The sequence below is a fragment of the Eumetopias jubatus genome, unplaced genomic scaffold, assembly GCF_037043125.1.
Source record: "Eumetopias jubatus isolate StellerSeaLion01/CBP00866 unplaced genomic scaffold, mEumJub1_p1.0 scaffold_11, whole genome shotgun sequence".
NCBI classification, from domain to species: domain Eukaryota; kingdom Metazoa; phylum Chordata; class Mammalia; order Carnivora; family Otariidae; genus Eumetopias; species Eumetopias jubatus.
In genome coordinates, this window is record NW_028274817.1 from 101323512 (window position 1) to 101344214 (window position 20703).

The window sequence follows — 20703 nt, forward strand, 5'->3', positions numbered from 1 at the left end:
AAGGGTGCTCAAGAGAATGGAATCCTTAACTTCTCTCAAAACCCAATTTTTACCTATTGGTTTAACATATCTTTCCTTTTCTTCTAATTCAGTCCCTCAGGGAGGCACAAGTAGGAAGGAAAACTAACAGATTCAACTTTCTCCTTTCTTTTCTTTGATAGAAGTTGGAAAGGCGGACAAAAGGAAGGATAATGAGATACACTTGGGGTGAGGATTAAAACTGATGCATAAAAACTGAAATTCTCCACAGATTTGGCTAAGTCTTTGGCCTCTTGGTCTTAATAGAAATAAATGATTAAGAGGCTAAAGCAGAGTTCATGCAAATACTCATTTGTATGAGCTGCAAAGAAAAGGTCAACAAACATCAGTAAAATGGAAATTCTCAGTTGCTCAACTAAGGGACAGAACAAGTTTCTCTCTTTAAGACCAATTTATGGTAGAGGAAGTGAAGCATTATCTCGACTTGAGGAGGAAGTGTCCCTGTGTCCCAAGACCTGAACATTAGATGGGGCAGAGAGGTAAGACGTGAATAGAGGAAAATATTAGAACTAGGGAAGAGGGGCACAGTTGTGTAAAAATGGGTAAAAAGCAGCAAGGATTTGTAGCCAAACTATCGAATATTTCTGGGGTCACTTACTTCAGAGTAAATGAGAGGGATTTGAGTTTTGGTGTTAGCAACTTTTGGCTAGATTGTTAAGGCAGAGAACGTCAAATAATAGCAAAGACTAACAATTAGAAAGCGGGAGCCGAAATAGTTCATGGGGTTGCTAATTCCTTAAGCATTCAGGTACTTGTCTTGCTACCTTTCATTAATGCCAATTACTGGGTAATGGCCAACGAGGATGAGTTATTCTCTATTCTACACACGGACTTAAAATGAAACCTATGGGATGAAATTCAATTTGCCCTTTTAATTTATATCACATTTTAATTCTGAGTCATTTTTCAACTGAAAGAATTCCGAAATGCTTAAACGTTACAAATGCAATAATCATATTATTTGATGCCAAAATGAAAATCTCTCTGAAGTGGAAAATGGGAGTTATTCAAGAGCAAACAGTACACATTACAATCAATTATATCCTAAATAACAAAATCTCTAGTGCACAACAAGCCACTACAACTTCATAGGAATTCAGAATGTTGTACTTAATAAAGCAATTGTAATCTGTCATCCCGTCCTCAAGATAAGCAGTATTGCCCCAGAGCTTACGTTATGGATTTCTTTGGTAAATTTGGTATAAATTAGACTTACTGAAGTATAAACCAAGAATTTTTAAATGTCATATTCATTTTACTCCATTGAATATGTAACATGTTCCGAAACTCTAACATGTTCATGTTAATTTTTAGGGAATATCAATTAAGATTAATCTTCTGTGGAGGGAATGCATGAAAACTTTCTATATAAAACTCTAATTGTGTCTGCAGGAAAGAGTGATTCTAACAATGACTAAGATAAACTGTGAGAATGAATATGGGAAAACAGGATTGTTTTTAAAGATGCTACAAGTTATACATGGCTATGAAAAAAGCTTATTCTTCCACCATTATGTACTGTCATGTGGACACAAGGGCTTCTGTTTTGTTGGCTTTTCCTAGAGGCACAGCTCAAATTGGGTTATAAACTACTCTGGTCTATTGAGTCGAGTTGGCAGGCACTGGTGATTAATCCTTTGTAGAGATTAGGGATAAAAGTGGAATTAGAGTGAATTTCAAAGCACTTGAGTAATGCTATCAGGATAAGTACAGATGTAAATTTTGGGGCCAAAGATTAAAGATTTGGCCTCATTTACATGAAGCAGTCAGATATCCACAATTGAGAATCTGGAGATGACAGGAGAGACACCTCGAGGACTGGAGATACATATTCACAGACGATCCAGAGAAGATAATGGCAGGTGTGCCAAGTGCTGAGTTCACCAAGAGAAGATACCAGGGGACGGAGGGAGGTGGGGAGAAGCAAGAATTTCAGTTCTAGGAAATGGAAGGTTGATAGGAAACCAATGAAAGTTCTTAGAAAGGAGAAAGTGGGGAGGTAGGAGAATGAGGAGCAGTGCCCAATGACACAAAAATCCACCGGGTGGTGGTAGGGAAACCTTCCTAAAGGAGGGGTTCTACTGATAAAGACCTGGACTCATACATTCTTACTGGAACATTCTATACATTGAAAGACTGTGTAGCTGTTAAAAAAGGATGTCAATCTACACATATGGACATTGAAAAATTCATACATAAAAGGTAAGGGACAAAATCGCCTATGTAGTATCCAATCACTGGTATATAAAAAAGATGTATGTAATCTTCAGAATGATACACAAGAAAGTGACAATCTTAAGTGCCTCTGGGGAGGGCATCTGAGAGCTGAAGATCAGATGGAAAGAGAGCTTGAATTTTCACTGTATACCTTTTGGTACCATTTACACGTTTGCCACATATACGAACCTTTAAAAACAAACCATTAAAAAAGAAAAGTGATTTGTCAACAGGGCCAAAGTCTATAGAAACGTCACAGAGGATACAGACTGAGATAAAGGTCATTAGATTTGTTTAAGGGGCCTTGGTAACTTTGAGAAAGTAGGTTCAGGTCAGTCATTTGATACTGAGAGAGAACACTGTATTGTACGTGGCTGGAGAACATAATTCAGGAAAACAAAGAATTTGTCTTGGAAGTGTTGAAGTTTCAGGGATTAAGCTTGTGAACTGATCAGGTGTGTGTACTTGCATAGATACACATACATACACATATCCACCTTTCTCTGGTTATGGGAAAGGCAATGATAGATTTTACCGGTAACTGGCAATTGGCAAGTATGATGTGACACAAAGACCAACAGTTGAGGAAATTGAGAGCGTGGAGGAAACCTATTGAGGACTAGGGGTGAGCTGAGTACGGATGAAAACATAATGGAAAGAGCTTGGAGGAACTTTCGACACCAGGAGAGGTAATTGAATAACAGGAAAAAATATCCTGTTAGAGGCACAGAAATTAAGGCTGTAACTCTTTACCTACCATCCAGCAGAAATGACAGAAAATCGTATTCTAAGATTTTAGTTACACAGGATATAATTCTGCTTTTATTACAGCCAGGAAAGAGAAAGTAGTCTAAAGCCAATTTCATAAGCTCAGGTCTTATCAAATGAGAAATGGTAAGGCAACCTGACATGGTGCCAACTTTAAATTTTTTTTTTTTTTTTTTTTAAGTAGGCTCTACACCCAACGTGGGGCTTGAAACTCATGACCCCAAGATCAGGAGTTATATGCTCTACCGGCTGAGCCAGCCCGGCGCCCCAACAGAATGCTAACTTTTTGATGACAGAAAATATTTCCTGCAAAGAATGATTTCCATAAAATGCTTGACTTGAGACAAAAATCAATAGTCTGATACAAATTCCGCATATTCAATTTGAAACAATAAACATGAGTTAATGCAACCTAGAGCAGATAGAATCCCCCGAAATGGTTATTGCATGGTACTGCCGGGTGAGCTCTCTGGGAACCCATCGGAAAGTGTTTCTGGAGGTAGGTGTGACCCATTCTAGAATATCCTCAGTATATCTGCTTGTGGTTGAACCTATACTCAAATAAAACAATAAACAAATAAAACAATATTTGGCCCTTAAGTTACGACAAACTCTTGCTCACGACTAAGTTCTTAATGGTCAGATTCAACACTAATTCATATTATGGCTCACATGTGGGAACCTGCCTTTCCATCTTGGATCTAAGTAACGTCCCATGAAATAATGCAGAAAATCCCCAGAGACGCTAACATACATAAAATGCCAGTACACTTTTAAAGATAACACTTTTTAAGGCAAGTTGTAAATCAAAGGTAAACAAAACAAACCCATTAAGTGGACATATTCATAGTTTGGAAGGGGCGGTAGGTGGGGGGGATGGGCAACTGGGTGATGGGCATTAAGGAGGGTACTTGAAGTAATGAGCACTGGGTGTTAAAATTCAACTGATGAATCACTAAATTCTACCCCTGAAACTAATAATACACTATATGTTAATTAAATTGAATTTACATAAAAATTTTTAAAAAGGCAATTGCTTTTTAGTTTCTTCGATCTCTCTACAGAAATAGTCTGTGTAAGCAAACATATATATATACACACACACACACACATATTCTTTTAAATATACAAATTGGAGTATATGTTCTTGCTGAACAACATTATCTTGGGGATCTTTTCCTATGATTCGATGCAAAGCCAATCACTCTAACAACTCTACACAGCTCTACATTTATTTAGCTCCTATCCTATTTATGCATATTTTTTCCAGTTGTTTACTTACTTAATGCTGCAACAAACACCTTTTCACATTTTTTTTGCACAGGTATAAATATGTGACAGGTGAATTTATACATATAAAATTGTTGGGTCAGAGGGTATGAATATTTAAAATTTTGGGAAAAAAAGTCAACAGATACTGGGAAATGGCCCTCTAGAAATGTCTACAATCTCACCACTAACATAGGAGAGTGCCTGTTTCTCCACAACTTTGCCCACTCAGGGTGTTACCACATTTTTTTTTTACCTTGGTTAATTAGAGAGAGAAAACAATTTTCATTTGCATTTTTTAAATTTGTGAGTACAAATCTGAGAATACTTCTAAAAAATTATAGATCCCCGATGAAACTGAAAATTTTCTAAATGCTATCTGATGTAGGCTCCCTTTTGGTAAAGGGATCCCAGAGAATTTACTGTTAGAGGAGTAAACTTATGTTGATAGAGTTCTTATATAAAGTGTGGCAATCAACTCTTTTAACAAGAGACAGTTTCATAGATCGGTTTCATTTTGCACAAAAGGGGAAGAAACACCATTCTGTGGCTCGATGTGGGTTTGCCGGTTATTACCTCCCCCCTTCCTGGGACTTCCCACTGTTCTTGAGCACAAATCAGACTCGAGCAAACACAACTCTTTCCATGGGATCAGTTATAAGAAGAATGGCCAGGCCATGAGCAGCTTAGTTTCTTGGTCTTACCAGCGGAAGTCTTGCCAACATTTCTGAAAAAAGCCCTGGCTGGCTCATTCCTCTCTATATGGTCGACTGCTGTTTCTACCGGACCAAAGGAGCAGATTGGTTAGTGAAGGTAAGTCAAAGGAGGCAACAGGCCCTCTCAGTGCTACCCCTTCGGTCATCTCTCTTCTCACCTTTTTAGTCTGTTCTCATCAGAAGCCAGATGCAATCATAACATCTCAGATGCTTTTCTAGCGGACCAAATCAGGGGTGAGCGGGAGTTGAAGCGAGCATTCCAGAGAGCCGGACAAGAAAGGGCAATTAAGTCAAACACTCCTTTCTCTGAGCTCCCCGTGCTCACCTTTTGGGCATTTCTGGGGGATTTTTTTTGACCTAACAATTTGGACGGGTGGGATCCAGGACTAGTTGTGTAATTGATGCAGCCCTCGTGCATTAACTGCTGCACAGATTTAGCTTCCATGTTTTGGAAAAGAAGGGCTTAAAAACCTGACCACAATTTGGCAGGGACAGCACAATTCTAGAACTGAGTTACAGTGATCGAGTTTTTGAGATGAGTACCATTACAGTAAGTTCCAACCGGCTTTGACTCTCCATTATTCATTCCAAGAGCTTGAGATAAGTGTTTTCCTGTGTGGCAGGGCCGACTCAAAGCGAATGTGATCTTCCGCGCTGTTGCTTTTCAAATTGCCCCATCTGGCTGACCATGGGCAAGTCTACCTGTTGGTAGGAGAGACTGCATCCAGGTGGGCTTTTGTCTGAATTCTCTGTAGATCTGCTCAAACATCCCTTTTTTCTGTGCTTCAATGTAGACCTGACTTGGCCAGAATATTCAGACTGATATTTTTGCAACGTTTCTTCTGGAGGGCAGTGTAGTAACAGTGTGTTTTGGAGCTTGAGAAGCTTCTCGGCAGAGTGGAGAGTATTTTAATTCACATGAGAATGGTCATTTAGGGGATGCACAAAGGTAGTGCACTAATCCTGTTAGCTCACAGCACAGCTGTGTTTGAGTAGCTATTTCAAGTTACTGAAACATTCCTCATCACATACCTAATGATTACTTCAGATGTATAAGGTATTGTCCCTCTAAGCTCTTCACAAACATGACAGAATATAAATTTGCCTTCATTAACTCAACAGAGTTATTTTCCTCCCAGTTTTTGTTTTGCAAAGTTTCAAATCTATATTAAAATGGAAAGAATAGTACAATGAACACCCACATTTCCATCATGGAGGTTAATCAGCTGTAGCCTGCTGCCATATTGACTTTCTCACTATCTTGCTCTCCTCACATATGCGCCCACACACACACACACAAATATAGACACAGTTTCTTTGGTGACTTTAGGACACATGTCACCCCCAGATTCTTGAGCATTTATCTCCTAAGAAAAAGGGCAGTCTTTTACATAATTACAGTGCTAAGGAAATTTAACATCAATATGTTACTATTATCTAATATATGATCCATATTTAAATTTCTCCAATTATCCACAGGTTCTTCACGATTTGATTTTCTTAGTTTAGAACGTAATCGAGTATATTGCACCGCATTTTGTTGATAGGACTACGATTAAATAAATGTTAATGGCAATGGAGGTAATTAGCAATATAATGAACAATGATTATCAATTATAACACCAAAGAAATGTAACATCTGTCAATACTATTATGATCACTTTTCTTATTTTTCTATTCCTCTCATTTTATGTCAAATTCAAGAAATTGATAAGCTTTAATTTTTTCGTTTGTGAGATGTCAAGACTGAATATGAGGAAAATCCAAACTATGACAAAAATGTATTTACAAATTTTCTGCATCAAAATTTACACTTTCCATAATAAGGAAACGGACATATCCAGGTAGAGCCGTTGGAAGTTGCTGTTACCTTCGGTCTGAACTGAACAGAAAATTTACCTGCTAATGTTAATATGGAAAAGAGAGGCCTTTTGACTTATATTTTCTTAGCCATCAGATTAGACTTTCAGAAATCAAGAATCACTTCATGTTTGATAGAAGAGATAATCCCAAACTATTTCTTTTGTAATAAGATTTGATATATTGATGAGTGATACTTCAGAGCACCCGCTGACAGATGCCACCAAAGATGAAATAAGAGGAATATAAAGCAGGGTATATGGTGAAGGGAACGCTCATTTCTAGCTCTAGAAAACATGCGCTTTCAAAGACAATAGTAAGGAAACTGCAGAAGCTTTTTTTTAGATGGGGCGATTCCTCCTAAAGAAACGTTGTTTTGGGTAAAGTTCTTGCATCACTCGCTAAAAAACAAAACATGAAACATAGATTTACTTCTCATGATGAAAAAAAGTGTAATATAGATTTGGTTCCATAATAACTAGATTATGAACAAAATAAAATTCAAGGTTTTCAGTGATAAACTTTTGGTAGTTTAGTCACAAGACCCCAAAATCGGGATCTTAATAGAAACAAAAACAAAAATGAAAACTGGAATTATGGGATGTAGGATTTAGATTAGAGGAAAAAAGTAGAAGAAGAGATGAAATGGAGTATTTTGAGGATTGGGGGGTATTAAAAAATATCTCTGATAGGTCACCTACACATAATCTTCACAAGACAGTGCTTTATTCTCGAATTTGAGGCAAGAATAAATCTGCTCATCTGATTGGCAAATTAAAAAATAAGGTTGTGTTGAAGAGTGTCAGTGGAAACAGTTAATTTCCCGTGTTGCTGGTGAGAGAATTGGCCCAAGCTCCTTGAAAGGCAGGTTGCAAGGGGTGTGAGGTAGTAATTCGCCTTCTCCAAATCTGGCCTAAGGAAATGCTCATGGATGTACGTACCGGGATGACACACAGTAAAAGAGCAAGAAAAATCTGTGTCCGCTTTGAGAAAGGATTTGCTAACCTAAGATGTGCCTGTTAAAAAAGGCAGCTCTATTTAAGCGGACATGCTGACAATAGGGGGGAACCAAACTGCACCCCAGCCAGCCGGGCCCAGGATCTCGGAAACATCAAACAGCATTTTCCTGCCTTTGTTTCCTAGGATGCCAGGAGCTGGCTCCATCCTGCCTCCTCCACGTGGCTCTGGAGGCCTCTTTGCAACCCTGTCTCAACCCAGCCCCTCAGACATATCGCCCCAATTTCCCCACTTCCCACCAATCCCCCCACTTCTTGCTTTCCTTTTGCTATTGCTAGTTACTCCTTCATTCAAAGGACTTTCCCGATGATTCATTTCACTGATTTAAGTTTCAGCTGAATTTGCTCAAATTCCATGCAATCCTGAAAAATATCTTGGGGGTAGGGACAGAATAAGCCAGACATCTCATTTTGGGGCAAGGATGCTGAAGGGATGGCCAGGGGCTCGGAACTGTGGCTTGAGGAGATGTGAAGGGTGAAACAGGGGATGGATAGGGAAAAGCAGGGCTCTCAGGACAGAAATAAAAACGCACGAAGGCCTGGGACGGGCATGAGGTGTGGAGAACAGGGAGCAGGCGGGCATGGCTGGGGTCCCGAGTCTTGCGGGGAACAGGCAGAGAGAAGGTTGGGAAGACAGACAAAGACCATGGATCACGAGGGCCTCACGTGTATGCACTTGATCCCAGAGGTCACGGGGTGCTGTTGATAGTTCAACAGTGCCTCTGTAATATTAAAGTACTCTGCGGTTTTAACATTAAGGGTGCGATGATGTCAGGCCATTGCCCGTGGGCGTGGTTACAGAAAATGTTCACATGGTAAGATTAAAAGGCCAGAGAGGGTGAATTATTTGAATACCTCAAAGACACACTGGCATTGATACAAAATTGGGACATGTGTGTAGCCCTCTGGGCCACTCCTCTGGGGTGGGCACTGGCTGTCTTCTTGGAGCCTTTTTTTTTTTCTGTACTTGCCTGTACCTTCCTTCCTTTATTCCCAAGTGCTGTTGTTAGTAAACGGACTCAGGGTGGACCCCTTTCTCCTCGAAGGATTCACTGCTTGTCATGACTACTTGATGTTAACTGCTCTCAACATGGCAGCAGTGGGATATATTTTACCAAAAGACCACATGCTTTGGGTTCATCCATTTGGACTTGAATCTCGCATCCAGCACTTAGCTGCTTTGTGTCCTTGGGAAAGTCATGGGTCCAATCTCAACCTTGGCTTTCTTGCTGGGAAAATGCAAATTACAGTAATAGCTAACACGCAGTGTTATTGAAAAATGAGGCAGAATGCATGGCAAGCACCCGACACAACTACGATTATTATTATGCTCTATCCCACTACTGCAACTGCTTTCTGACTTAGGTCAAGGGTAGGCAAACCGTGGCTCATGAATCAAATTGGCCCTTTGCCTGGTTTTCTAAATGAAGTTGTGTTGGAGAACAGCCACCTCCATTTGTTTACATATGGTCTATGGCTGCTTTCCTGCTGTGAGGCAGACTAGCAGGGGCAGAGACGTAAAATACTAAATATTTGGTCCCTTATAAAAAAAAAATTGCTGATCCCTAACTTAGGTTTTTCCAAATGTTCCCTGTTAGAGAGTTGTTAATCCATGCTTATTTTGTTTGGGTATAAATGAAAAGTATTTCTACGTACAGAGTATAACAAGAGTTTTTGGAGAAACGAGGTAAATGCTAGCGAAGAAGGAAGAATTTGTATTGCCATTTCTTCTGAAATCCAAGTCAATGATTTAACAAGTTTCTGTACTTTAGCACAGACTTCTAAGATGTGAATTTGCACCTAAGGTTAATTTTGGTATTCCCCTGTCTGGTAATGATTAATGTAGACTAAATTTGCCTGGAACATCTCATCTGCAAATGTCCTTGGATGTCTTTTCCTTCACACTTAGTTATGGGCAGTTCTAAATGCCTATATATATATACACACACCTACCTACCTATATATCTTTTCTGGGATGAGAAACAAAAATTCAAGTGATAAACTATCTTGGAACAATTAAAATAATCCATTGGCTTACATTTCAGCGTCTCAGATGAAATTTACTCTAATGCATGTCTTAATATTTGTTTGAATTATACATTTTACATTATCTGTGAAGAGATTAAGGTCATAAGAATTTCACAAATAATCACTGAAATTTTTTAAAATGCTAACAATTAAAATCGACCCAAATAACATTATTTATCTATTTTTAAATTTTAGGATGTCAGGATATGCAGCATTCTTTTCACTCTAATGGTACATTAAGGGGTTTTATGAATATTAAATGGGTTAATACATGTATAATTTTTGTTTATAAATTTCACCCAATATTCCTCTGCATAGCTTTAGAGCAAGCTTTCAAAAGCTGCGTTAGCATGCTCTCTGCTGCACTCTGCTGCTAATTTTCAGAAACTGCTTTCAATTCTGAGTAACGCCCGCTTAACAGTCTTTATGCTTACAAACACACACAGTATTAAAGTCTGAGGGGACTCAACCAATGATTTCATCCTACAGTCTTCATTTCCAGCTCAGAAGTTGAGTCTCTAAGGAGTTAAGCGACATGTGAGTGTGGGCTCCGTTTCCTGACTGCCTGTGTTTGAATGTCTGCTGGCTTTGGACATATTACTTAATTTTGACTTCTACGTAATGAGCAGAGTAATAGTACCTCCATCTTAGAGTCTTTGTGGGGAATCCAGTGATCTAGTACGTAAAAAGCACTTAGGATAGGATGGGGGTTGTAGCCAGCACTGATGTGAGCTATTTTATTGACTTGTCATTAACAAGACTAAAATTCTGGTCTCCTGATGACTGGTTCAAGAATTTTTTTTTTTTGCCTTAGTCCGACTATATGATGAAACTTTACCTTTGAATGTAGATTTTAAAAACATGAGTTGCCCAGTATATCTGAAGTTCTTGTTTTTACAAAGCTATTGAAACTACCGCTCTGGCTGTGGCTCATTCCTCCTTGGACTATGCAAGGCTGGCTTCCCCTAGAAATTACTACAAGCTCCTCTAGCTCTCAGTATAAATTCCTGCTGCACACACCTAGAAGATGATTTCACTGTGGACTGTAAGTAGCCTCTCTAGTGGTCTCCCTGCCCGAATCTCCAATGCACAATTAGACACCTGCCCCCAGAAAGTTAATCTTGCATGAGACTCAAGAGAACTCAACTAAACCCGTTAGCTCCTTTTCCAGCCCTTTCTCCAGATCTCCCCATTTCAGTCAGTGCTGGTACCATTTCCCCAGCAGGTCCAGACTCAGTTATTTTTGGCTCCTCTCTCTCCTTCATTTCCATGTCCATGAGTCTTGGTTTCTCCAGTTCATTCCTTCTCTTCCTCTTCTGCTACCTCGCTCCCAGGTTCCTGTCCCAATCCCCTCCGCTGGGGATGAATCCAGCCACCTCCTCACTTGGGTCCTTAACTCCAATCTCACCTTGCTGAAGTCGGTCTTGTACTTTACTGAGAGATGGCATCACGTCCTGTATCAGCTTGGTTCCCTTCCAGAGCTTTGTATGGCCTGCAGGGTACACTGGATGTCCTCAGCCTCACATGACCCAACTTACTTCCCCGAATGCTCCTCCCTCCGAGCAACTTTTTCCTTTAGCCATGAGCCTATCTCTTCCTAGAAATTAGGATATATTTTCTGCTTTTCCATCACCGGACTTACCACTTTCTGCTTTAGTGGCCTGCCTTGGGCCCCACACATCAGAACGGTAGGGTTCTCGTTCCACCAGAATCAAGTTACCACCAAAGCTCTCGGCTGATGACAAATAGTGCAAATGGCCCATTAGTCCAAGCCAAATCCTAGACCCTCTTCCATCATTTTTTTGAAGGAGTGGAGATGATCTCAGAGTGCTCATAAACATTATTCACATAAAATGAGAGAAGACTCCATTAGGGCCGATTATTTGGTGTGAAAAGCAGCAGGACACACAGTGGGAGATTTGGGATAGGGCTAAATGGCAACAAGGGCTAATAAAGAAGGATTGTGAAATTTTAGTAAAAGCCTTAGGTGACCATGATTTTGAGAAATAACACTTGTATCCCACCCAGACTGGTGTCTGTTACTGACGACAGGAGAATGACAACACAAGTCTTTTTACTTCTGTTGACTTCCTCTCTCTACAAGAATTCTTCCTTTTCCTCATGCCTGTTCAAATCCTTCCTGTTCTTTAGGGCTAAATAAAAGTTTACTTTTTACACAGTGATTTTTCGGTCTCTTCTTCACCCTTAGAATATGTTCTATCTTTGGGGCACCTTGGTGGCTCAGTTGGTTAAGCACCTGACTCTTGATTTCATTTCAGGTCATGATCTCAGGGTCGTGAGAGCCCCAGGTCCAGCTCTGCACTGGGCATGGAGCCTGCTTAAGATTCTCTCTCTCTCGCTGCTCCTCTCTCTCCTCCCCTCCCTACGCTTCCCCACCCTGTTTGCACGCTCTTTCTCTCTCTCTCTCTCTCAAGAAAAAAAAATGTGTTATATCTTTAACCACAAATTCAGCTGTATAGGACGGGCCAGCCTTTTTTTTTTTTTTTTTTCCTCCCTCTTAGTTACTTTAAAAATAGTTCTGGTTTTTATTTTATTTATTTTTAAAGATTTTATTTATTTATTTGAGAGAGAGAGAGAATGAGAGAGAGAGAGCACAAGAGGGAAGAGGGTCAGAGGGAGAAGCAGACTCCCCGCCGAGCAGGGAGCCCGATGTGGGACTCGATCCCGGGACTCCAGGATCATGACCTGAGCCGAAGGCAGTCGCTTAACCAACTGAGCCACCCAGGCGCCCCTATAGTTTTTATTTTAATTAAAAATTGAATCTAAGTTCTACATGAACATAATTTGGGTCAAATGATCTTAAAAGGTTTGTTAGGCAAAACAGCAGTCCCTGCCCCTCTTTTTCAAAAGCAACTATTTTTATCTCCTTTTTATTAATTATTTAGTATTTGCCTCCAACTTTTATATTTTTCACTTTGGGACCTTATTTATTGCCTTGTCACCAACCAGATAATGATTTAATTTTTTTATTCCCCTCCCCAGGCTTCTACCAAGAACATACACCAAGCATATGCTAAGTCAGTGTTCCTTTGTCTACACTGGCTGGCCACCCAGTCTGGACACAGAGGCAAATGCCCATGACAATTTTTATTGCTATTACATTACTCTATGTGATAAAGTACTATCCTTGTCTCCTGACTTTGTCACCCTGTGACTATACCTCAAATTTGGTTAGATTAATTTTCACCGTTTTATATAGTGTTGTGACTATTGAAAACTATGTCCAATTGGGGAGGGTATGTGCTGTGGTGAGCACTGTGAGTTGCTCTGATGAACCACAGACCTATACCCCTGAAATAATACATTATGTGTTAATTAAAAAAAAATAGAAAACTATGTCCAACTCGACCATGTAGTAAACCACACTTTTTCTTTTCTGCACAACTTTTTCTAAATTATGAGCTGGAGTTTAGAATTGCCTAGATCTGTGGAGCGTGATACGGTAGCCAAATGCAGCAATTTAAATGAAAGGAAACTGTCTGTCACTCTAGCTACGTTTCACGCCCTCCCAAGTCCTATGTGGCTCTCGGCTATCATATTGGACAGCACAGATATTTCACATTTCCATCACCAGAGAAATCCGTATTATATGGCACTTTCATCACCTCAGAGACAACCTAAGAAACCACACTATTAAAACAAAAATAGCTTTAAAAAATTTCCTTGAACCACTCACACAGGGATTCTAGACTTCCCCAAATAGTAATGGAAAAAAAAATTAAAAGGAAGTGTCATATAATCTTGGTTTCAAAATAGCTAAAGACAAAGTGTCTCAGATTAGGGTCCCATAGATCATCACCAAATAGCTCAAAGTTTATGCCCTTGGTTCACTAGCTTTTGGTAATCCCTCTCCAACACTCCTTGAAAGGAGTACAGAGATGAATTAATCAGACGTTACCCTAGAATTATTGCGATGACAGTGAATGACAGTGATCATCTGGTAGACTTTAAATTGCAATTATAATCGCCTGTCTTGATGATTTTAAAGTTTTGGGTTATCACCTTCACTATCTTCTAAGCCTGTGCTGTCCAATAGAGTGCCATGTGGTGTTTTAAATTAATTTAAATAAAATTAAAATTCCATTGCATTAGCTACATTTCAAGGGCCTGCTAACCACATGTGGCTACCACTTAACATTTTGGACAGCACAGAGAGAGATCATTGCATCATTTCAGAAAGTTCTGTTGGACAGCACTGGTTGAAATTTTTCATTTGCTTCGCTTTTCCTAATTCACCCCCAAGTCCATAGTCAATTACATAAATCTTACTTCACAGTGCTCAGACTTCTGAAGTGGTGTTCAATGTCATCTTCATCTCCAGAAGCCTTCTGATCTGTTCCAACCAGCCAAGTTGCCTTTTGAGCCTCTAATACTTACTCCTTTCTATAGAGCCCATCTTCCATGGACTTCCTGAGAAAGGTGCCTGGGAGATGAGCTATTTGAGACTTGTGACTTAAAAAATATCTCTATTTTATCCTCATACTTGATTGATGATTTGGTCATTAAATTCCAGGTTGAATATAAATTTCATTCAAAAATTTTTAAACATCATTACATAATCTTCTTGCTTCTCATGTTGCTTTGGAGAAGTCTAAACATTCTGGTTCTCATATTTTTTTCTCTCTGAAAATGTATGTTTTCTTTGTCCCAAGCGCTCTTTTTACAGTAACAAGAGGGGACGTATAAGAAAAAAAAGTGGGCATTTACCCAGTATTCTGGAAACACGTCCTTCAGTTCTGGGAAATACTGTTTAAATTTTTCCCCTATATTCTCTGTCTTTTTTCTGAGCCTTCTATTGCTCAGATAATGAATCTCCTGGACTGGTTTTCTAATTTTATCTTTACTATTTTTCATCCTGTGTTTTTGTTCTACTTTCAAAATGGGATTTTGCCTCAACTTTACTTTTCAGTCTTTCCACTGAGCTTTAAAATTCACTAACATTTTTAATTTCTAAGGACTTGAAAATGGTTTTTTTTATAGTATCTTAGTTTTAACTGAAGTTTCATCAACTCTGTCCCCTTGAGAATATTGACAGTAGCTCATGTCCCCCTCCCCCCAAACCCGAATTGGCTCTTGGAGTTTTCCATGGTTCTTATTAAAAGTCAGTTTTCTCATCTCCAAAGACATTAACCCTTGGTCTCCCACTTTCCAGCTTCTGAAATGTTACTGCACTTGTCTCTTCTGTTCTCACTTTTCTCGTGAATATTAACGTTTCAAATTGATCAGGATTTCTTCAGTCACTTCAGGGCTCCTTATTCCTTGAGCGCTCCCTTCAATTCCAGCTTGCTCACACAGAGCTATAGGGTCAGTTGTGCATATGGCGGGGGGACGGGTTTGGTGGTCAACGTGTCATCATACTGGCATCCATGGAAACTTATTCACCCGGTCCCTGGGAAATAGTCTATAGATACGTCTGCAATCTTCCCACCCCCAACCCAGGTCTTCTCCAGGTTTGGAGGCTCTGGGTGTGTGAGCTGACTTGATGAGGCTGATGAGGCAGCCTCAGGCCTGTCCACCTAAGCAATCCATGTGGCTGGCTCTCCTTCTCCCACACCAGGCTGAGCAGGAGAGCATTTCCTTCGACTTCCTGCTCCCTTGGATTTTATGTGGGGGGTAGGGCACAGACCCCTCTTCTTGGCTTCTCAAACCTAGCTGGAGTCCTAGCACTTCCATCCACGGGGACTTCTATCCAGGAGTCTCTTGTTGATGTGTAAATACTATGCCCTAGATCCTTTAGGGCTCTGGATTCTCAAGTTTAAAAGCTCAAGTTACGTTTTCTCAAAAGCCCTTTTTCTAAAACGGAATTCTGCCAAGAGTTCTAGAAGCCCATTTAGGAACTCAGAAGTAGAGTCTCATTTTTGCTCTGGTTTTTCGGATGGTATTCTGAGACCTTGAAGGCTGAAGCCCCTAGCTGCAGCCTAAGTGGGGCGGCGCAGGCGAGTCGTGACCTCTCCCTGTTAGACCTGTATGATAACGTCCTTTGCTCTGTCAACGATCTGCTTTTCACGAATGTAAGAGCGGTCTTTTCATATTGATGTACAGTTTGAGGGAAGAACTACACTTAGAAAGTTTTCTCAGGAAACATTTTCATTATCCTAAGGGTGTTCGGCATACAAGAATCACCTCACAGATTTTTTGAAAACCTTTAATTTTGTGTCTTTATGGTATGTAACCCTGAGTAGAAAATAGTAATTAATTGATAAATTTACTGCATCTAACTCCAAATGGCTCTAAAAGAGAAAATCAACACTGAAAAATTACTCTTATACAATTAAAACAATTGTACTATTTTTTTGTTTATATTACCTTTATACAATTAAAAATTCACTTGCGAAGTAACTGAATTTAGATGCTGAACTGTAAAAATTGGACCCTTCTATTTAGATAAAATTACTTCCTAATTTTTTTCTTTTTTTGAACACTGGGTTTTTTTTTTTTTTTTTAAGATGTTATTTGTGAGAGAGAGAGACAGAGAGAGGGAGTGAGCACAAGGGGGGAACGGCAGGCAGAGGCAGAGGGAGAAGCAGACACCCTGCTGGAGCCGGGAGCCCGACGCGGGGCTCCATCCCAAGACCCCGGGATCATAACCTAAGCCAAAGGCAGATGCTTAACTGACTGAGCCACCCAGGCTCTCCTCATTTGACTATTCAATTTCCGGCTCAAGTTAATAGATGTGTTTGAAAAGCCTGGCCCTCAAAGCCAAAGAGGAACAGTTATCTTTTGTGTTGTCTGGTGCCCCAGTGCCAGAAATGCCACACTGTTCCTTTTTTAGAAAATGCAGATGCCCGTTTCCAGCCTGTTCTAGCCCCTCCAGATTCCACGGACACCCGCTGAGGGGGAGGAGGGGAGGCCAGTGGTGCCAAAGCCCCAGATCAGGAAAGCTCCCTACTGGCTAGGGCAGAGGGAAAGCCATCTGCTGGGCACAGACATTTCTAGGACGTCGTACAGTGAGAAGTGGGCCGGACAGAGCCGAGAAAGCCCCCCCACCCCCCCGCCCGGCTGCAGAGGAAGGGAGGCTCCGTGGGCCTTCGTGGTGGGTTGGTAGTGAATTCTTTATCCTCCCTGCCATTTTTGATTATTTAATTCAAGCTCTTCACAACAATCTTTTGAGTCCCTTCAAAATGCAAACACTTGTGCCAGTCCCCAGGGATAAATGCAACGATGAGTAAGACACTGTTCTTATGGTCAGCAGAATTTGCCGTAAGTTTCTGGGTTTTTTTTTCCCCCCATAACCCACTAGTTAGTTACCCAATTTCCAGCTTCTCAGTCATTCCCCATTTTCTCTGGGACAGAGAGCAAACACTGCTGCCTGACATCCAAGGCCCTCCAAGACCCAATTCACGTCTTTTCCAGCCCCTTCTACTTATGTTTGACATCTTGGTACATGGTGAACAGGCCAAGCCACCATATTCTCTTTTAACTCTGTGTGGCTGAAACTCCCACTCAGTCGTCTTCTCAGTTTAGCTGAAATGTCACCATCCCTAGGACACATCCTGTGACTTCTCTGCGTTTGCCCCAGGCTGTTAGGGGCTCTTCTGTGCTTCCTTAGTGTCCATCACTTTTCGAATCTTCAGTGATGTAATTATTGGAATTGTCTGCACCCAATTTTTCTCCCATAGTAGAACCTTCTTGCAAGACACAACTATGTTCTCTTTTTATCTCTACCATAGGCCATAGTCCTGGTACACAGCAGGCACATCATTATTAATGGCTTGGTAGATGAATGAAATCACCTTCTTTGTTGTCCTCTATTGTTTAAAAAAATTAAATGAGGGAGAGGGAGAGAGAAAAGAGCGTAGGTCAGAGGGAGAAGCAGGCTTCCTGCTGAGCAGGGAGCCCGACACGGGGCTCGATCCCAGGACCCTGGGACCATGACCTGAGCCAAAGGCAGAGGCTGAACCACCTGAGCCACCCGGGTGCATCCCTTTATTTTGGCTATCATCAACTGCTCATTTTTACAATTCCAATCTTCATTTCTCCCATTGTTACTTATCAACTCTCTTTCCAGAATGCTGTCAGAAGGGTATCTCAGTGGACTTGCCTACCAGAAGGACATCCACTGGAGCTGTTCATCTTATAATGAGCCGGTGGCTGAGGAGAAGGAAGAAGAGACAGAATCTGTTACTCATCCCTACTGCTCGGTGGATGAAACCCAAGTCCGAAGTCTGTATGTGAGCTGCAAATCCTCAGACAAATTTATTTCTTCAGTGCGTTCAAGAGAGAGCCAACACAGTAGAAATCCGAGAGCCACAATGCTGCAGATGAACCCCAATCCTGTGTTTGAAAGTCCCAACGTGGCTGCGGTCGAAATATGTAGAGACTCCAGCCGAGAGACCTACTTGGTCCCACCTTCCTGCCAAAGTATTTGCAAGAATTACAATGACTTGCATATTGCAGGGGACCAGGTGATGGCTATTAATTCAGTGACAACAGATTTCCCCCCTCAGAGCAGTTTTGAATACGGCCCTTTGCTGAAATCATCTGAGATTCCTTTGCCCATGGAGGATTCCATTTCCCCTCAACCCAGCTACTTTCCCCAAAAACCTATCCAGCGGTATTCATCCTACTGGAGAATAACGAGCATCAAAGAGAAAAGCAGCCTGCAAATGCAGAAGCCTATGTCTAACGCAGTGCTGAATGAATACCTGGAGCAGAAGGTGGCCGAGTTATATAAGCAGTACATTATGGACACCGAGTTTCACGACAGTTCTCCCACCCAGATCCTGGCATCTGAACTCATCATGACAAGTGTGGATCAAATTAGTCTCCAAGTGTCTAGAGAGAAGAATCTGGAGACCTCCAAAGCCAAGGACATAGTCATTAACTGTCTATTACAGCTGGTATCAAGTGAGATCAGCACACCTAGTCTCCGTATTTCTCAGTATAGCAACATCAATCCATAGAGAGGATGCCTCTCAACTACTCCAAGCTAGAGCAACATTTTCTTCATTGATTCCGAGAATGTGCAGGAGTTGGGTGTGAAGCGGAGTCCAAAGCTAGAGAAGTAAAGGTTGGATGGAGGTCAGGTGTAAATTCAGAGGAAATCTTAACTATTACATGCGATGAAGGCGTGTGGAAAGAGGAGCCATAAAGACTAATTTCAAAGCTTATTTGAAGCCACGAAGCAAAAATAAAACCGACCCAAAAAGAAAAGGTATGATTTAAAGGACTATAGAAGTTTAAAAAGAAGCCAAGCCAAACAAGAACATCCACCATGGGAAAACAAAAGGCCAAAGGTTTCAGGGTCAAGAGTTAATGTTTGTTAAGCAAATAAATTCCTCCAAATTGTTTCTTCTTGAGAAGAACGGACTGTAGAGGGTGCTATGTTTGGCTAGAAAGACCGGTTTCCAACAGTTGGGAAATTCTCTATTTCTTTTCTCTATTCTTTATCAGATCATTTAAAATCTATATATTCTTTATAAGCATTCAAAGAGTAGCAAATTGCAATTGTGGTTTTTTTTTAATGATTACTTAGCTATGGCCACTCTAACCTTCTAGTTCTGTTTACTAGTGAAGTTTTCTAAATGAAAAATATCACACCGTGAATTTTTCTTTTTAAGATCTTGTTTTTAAGTCCTCTCTCCACCCAACTTGGGGCTTGAACTAACAACCCTGAGACCAAGAGTTGCATGCTCTACCGACTGAGCCAGCCAGGTACCCCTCACATCGTGAATATTAAAATAATTCCTTTTATTTTGCTATATATGATTTTCTTGGTGGTACTAAGCTTCTAAAGAAGTTATGAATGTTAATCCCCCCCAACATTTTTTTCCTCCACTTTCTCTTGACCCTTTTGGAGCCAGGAAGGGGTCTTCTGCATCCTCCAAACAAGGTTACAAGCTCTAGGGGCCCATCATAGCAAATTCTGTCACCTCATGCCCTAGAATGGTAGCTTCATGAGCACCTCACTGCTCTACCCCATTCTTCTCACCTAAGGGAAGGCAAAATGGCTCACTGGCCTTATCTAGCCTGCTGCCTATTTTTTTTAAATTATGATATAATTGACATAACATTACATTAGTTTCAGGCGTATACCATGAGTCACTGTATCAATTGCAAAATGATCACCATCAATCTAGTTACACCCTTTTTGAACCCCCATGAGCTCAGAGTTTCTTCTATCATTTAAAAATGGAAAAACCGGGGCGCCTGGGTGGCTCAGTCATTAAGCAACTGCCTTTGGCTCAGGTCATGATTCCCAGCGTCCTGGGATCAAGCCCCACATCGGGCTCCCTGCTCAGCAGGAAGCCTGCTTCTCCCTCTCCCACTCCTCCTGCTTATGTTCCCTCTCTGTCTCTATCAAATAAATAAATAAAATCTTTAAAAAAATAAAAATGGAAAAGCCATCAAAAAGTATTTGACAGGTGGACTTAAGATACTCAAATTCAGTGTCCATAAAATCAGGCTTTACTATAATTCAGCCACAGCCATCCATTTATGTATTGTCAATGGCTGCTTTCACACTCGAATGGCAGAGTTGGATAAATACGACAGAGAAAGTATGGCCCACAGGAGTCTGAAACACTATCTGTCCTCTTAAGGACAAAGTTTGCCAACCATGCTCCCCAGTAGGGCTTTGCCCATACAATGGTTGTTGGACTTAACTGAGCTTCCTTGGGAAGGTGACGGAGATGAAGCCTGGGGAGGTAGCTTCCTGGGGAATGAGGAAACAGAAAAGGTTTCCACAGAGGTCTCAGGCTATCTCAGAAAGCTCTGGAGCTGGGATGGCCCTTCAAAATGGATCCAAATTGAAATCAGAGGGTTGGCTG

General features: G+C 40.8%; 1 protein-coding gene across 2 annotated transcripts; it reads left to right on the forward strand.

Annotated features, from left to right (window-relative positions):
• The first annotated feature begins 4881 nt into the window (after window positions 1-4881).
• TASL (TLR adaptor interacting with endolysosomal SLC15A4) lies at window positions 4882-20269 on the forward strand. 2 transcript variants are annotated; one of them, XM_028088665.2, is made up of 3 exons: window positions 4882-5106; window positions 5633-5737; window positions 17943-20269. In XM_028088665.2, the coding sequence occupies exon 3, from the start codon at window positions 17944-17946 to the stop codon at window positions 18835-18837; it is 894 nt and encodes a 297-aa protein (XP_027944466.1). In that variant the 5' UTR covers window positions 4882-5106; window positions 5633-5737; window position 17943; the 3' UTR covers window positions 18838-20269. The 2 variants fall into 2 exon arrangements, with proteins under 2 accessions (XP_027944466.1, XP_027944465.1); XM_028088664.2 differs by lacking the exon at window positions 5633-5737 and having other exon boundaries at window positions 4883-5106.
• Window positions 20270-20703: the final 434 nt, after the last annotated feature.

Bases quoted from the DNA above. Each gene is read 5' to 3' on its own strand.
- TASL (XM_028088665.2), top strand. From the start codon at position 17,944: ATGCTGTCAGAAGGGTATCTCAGTGGACTTGCCTACCAGAAGGACATC.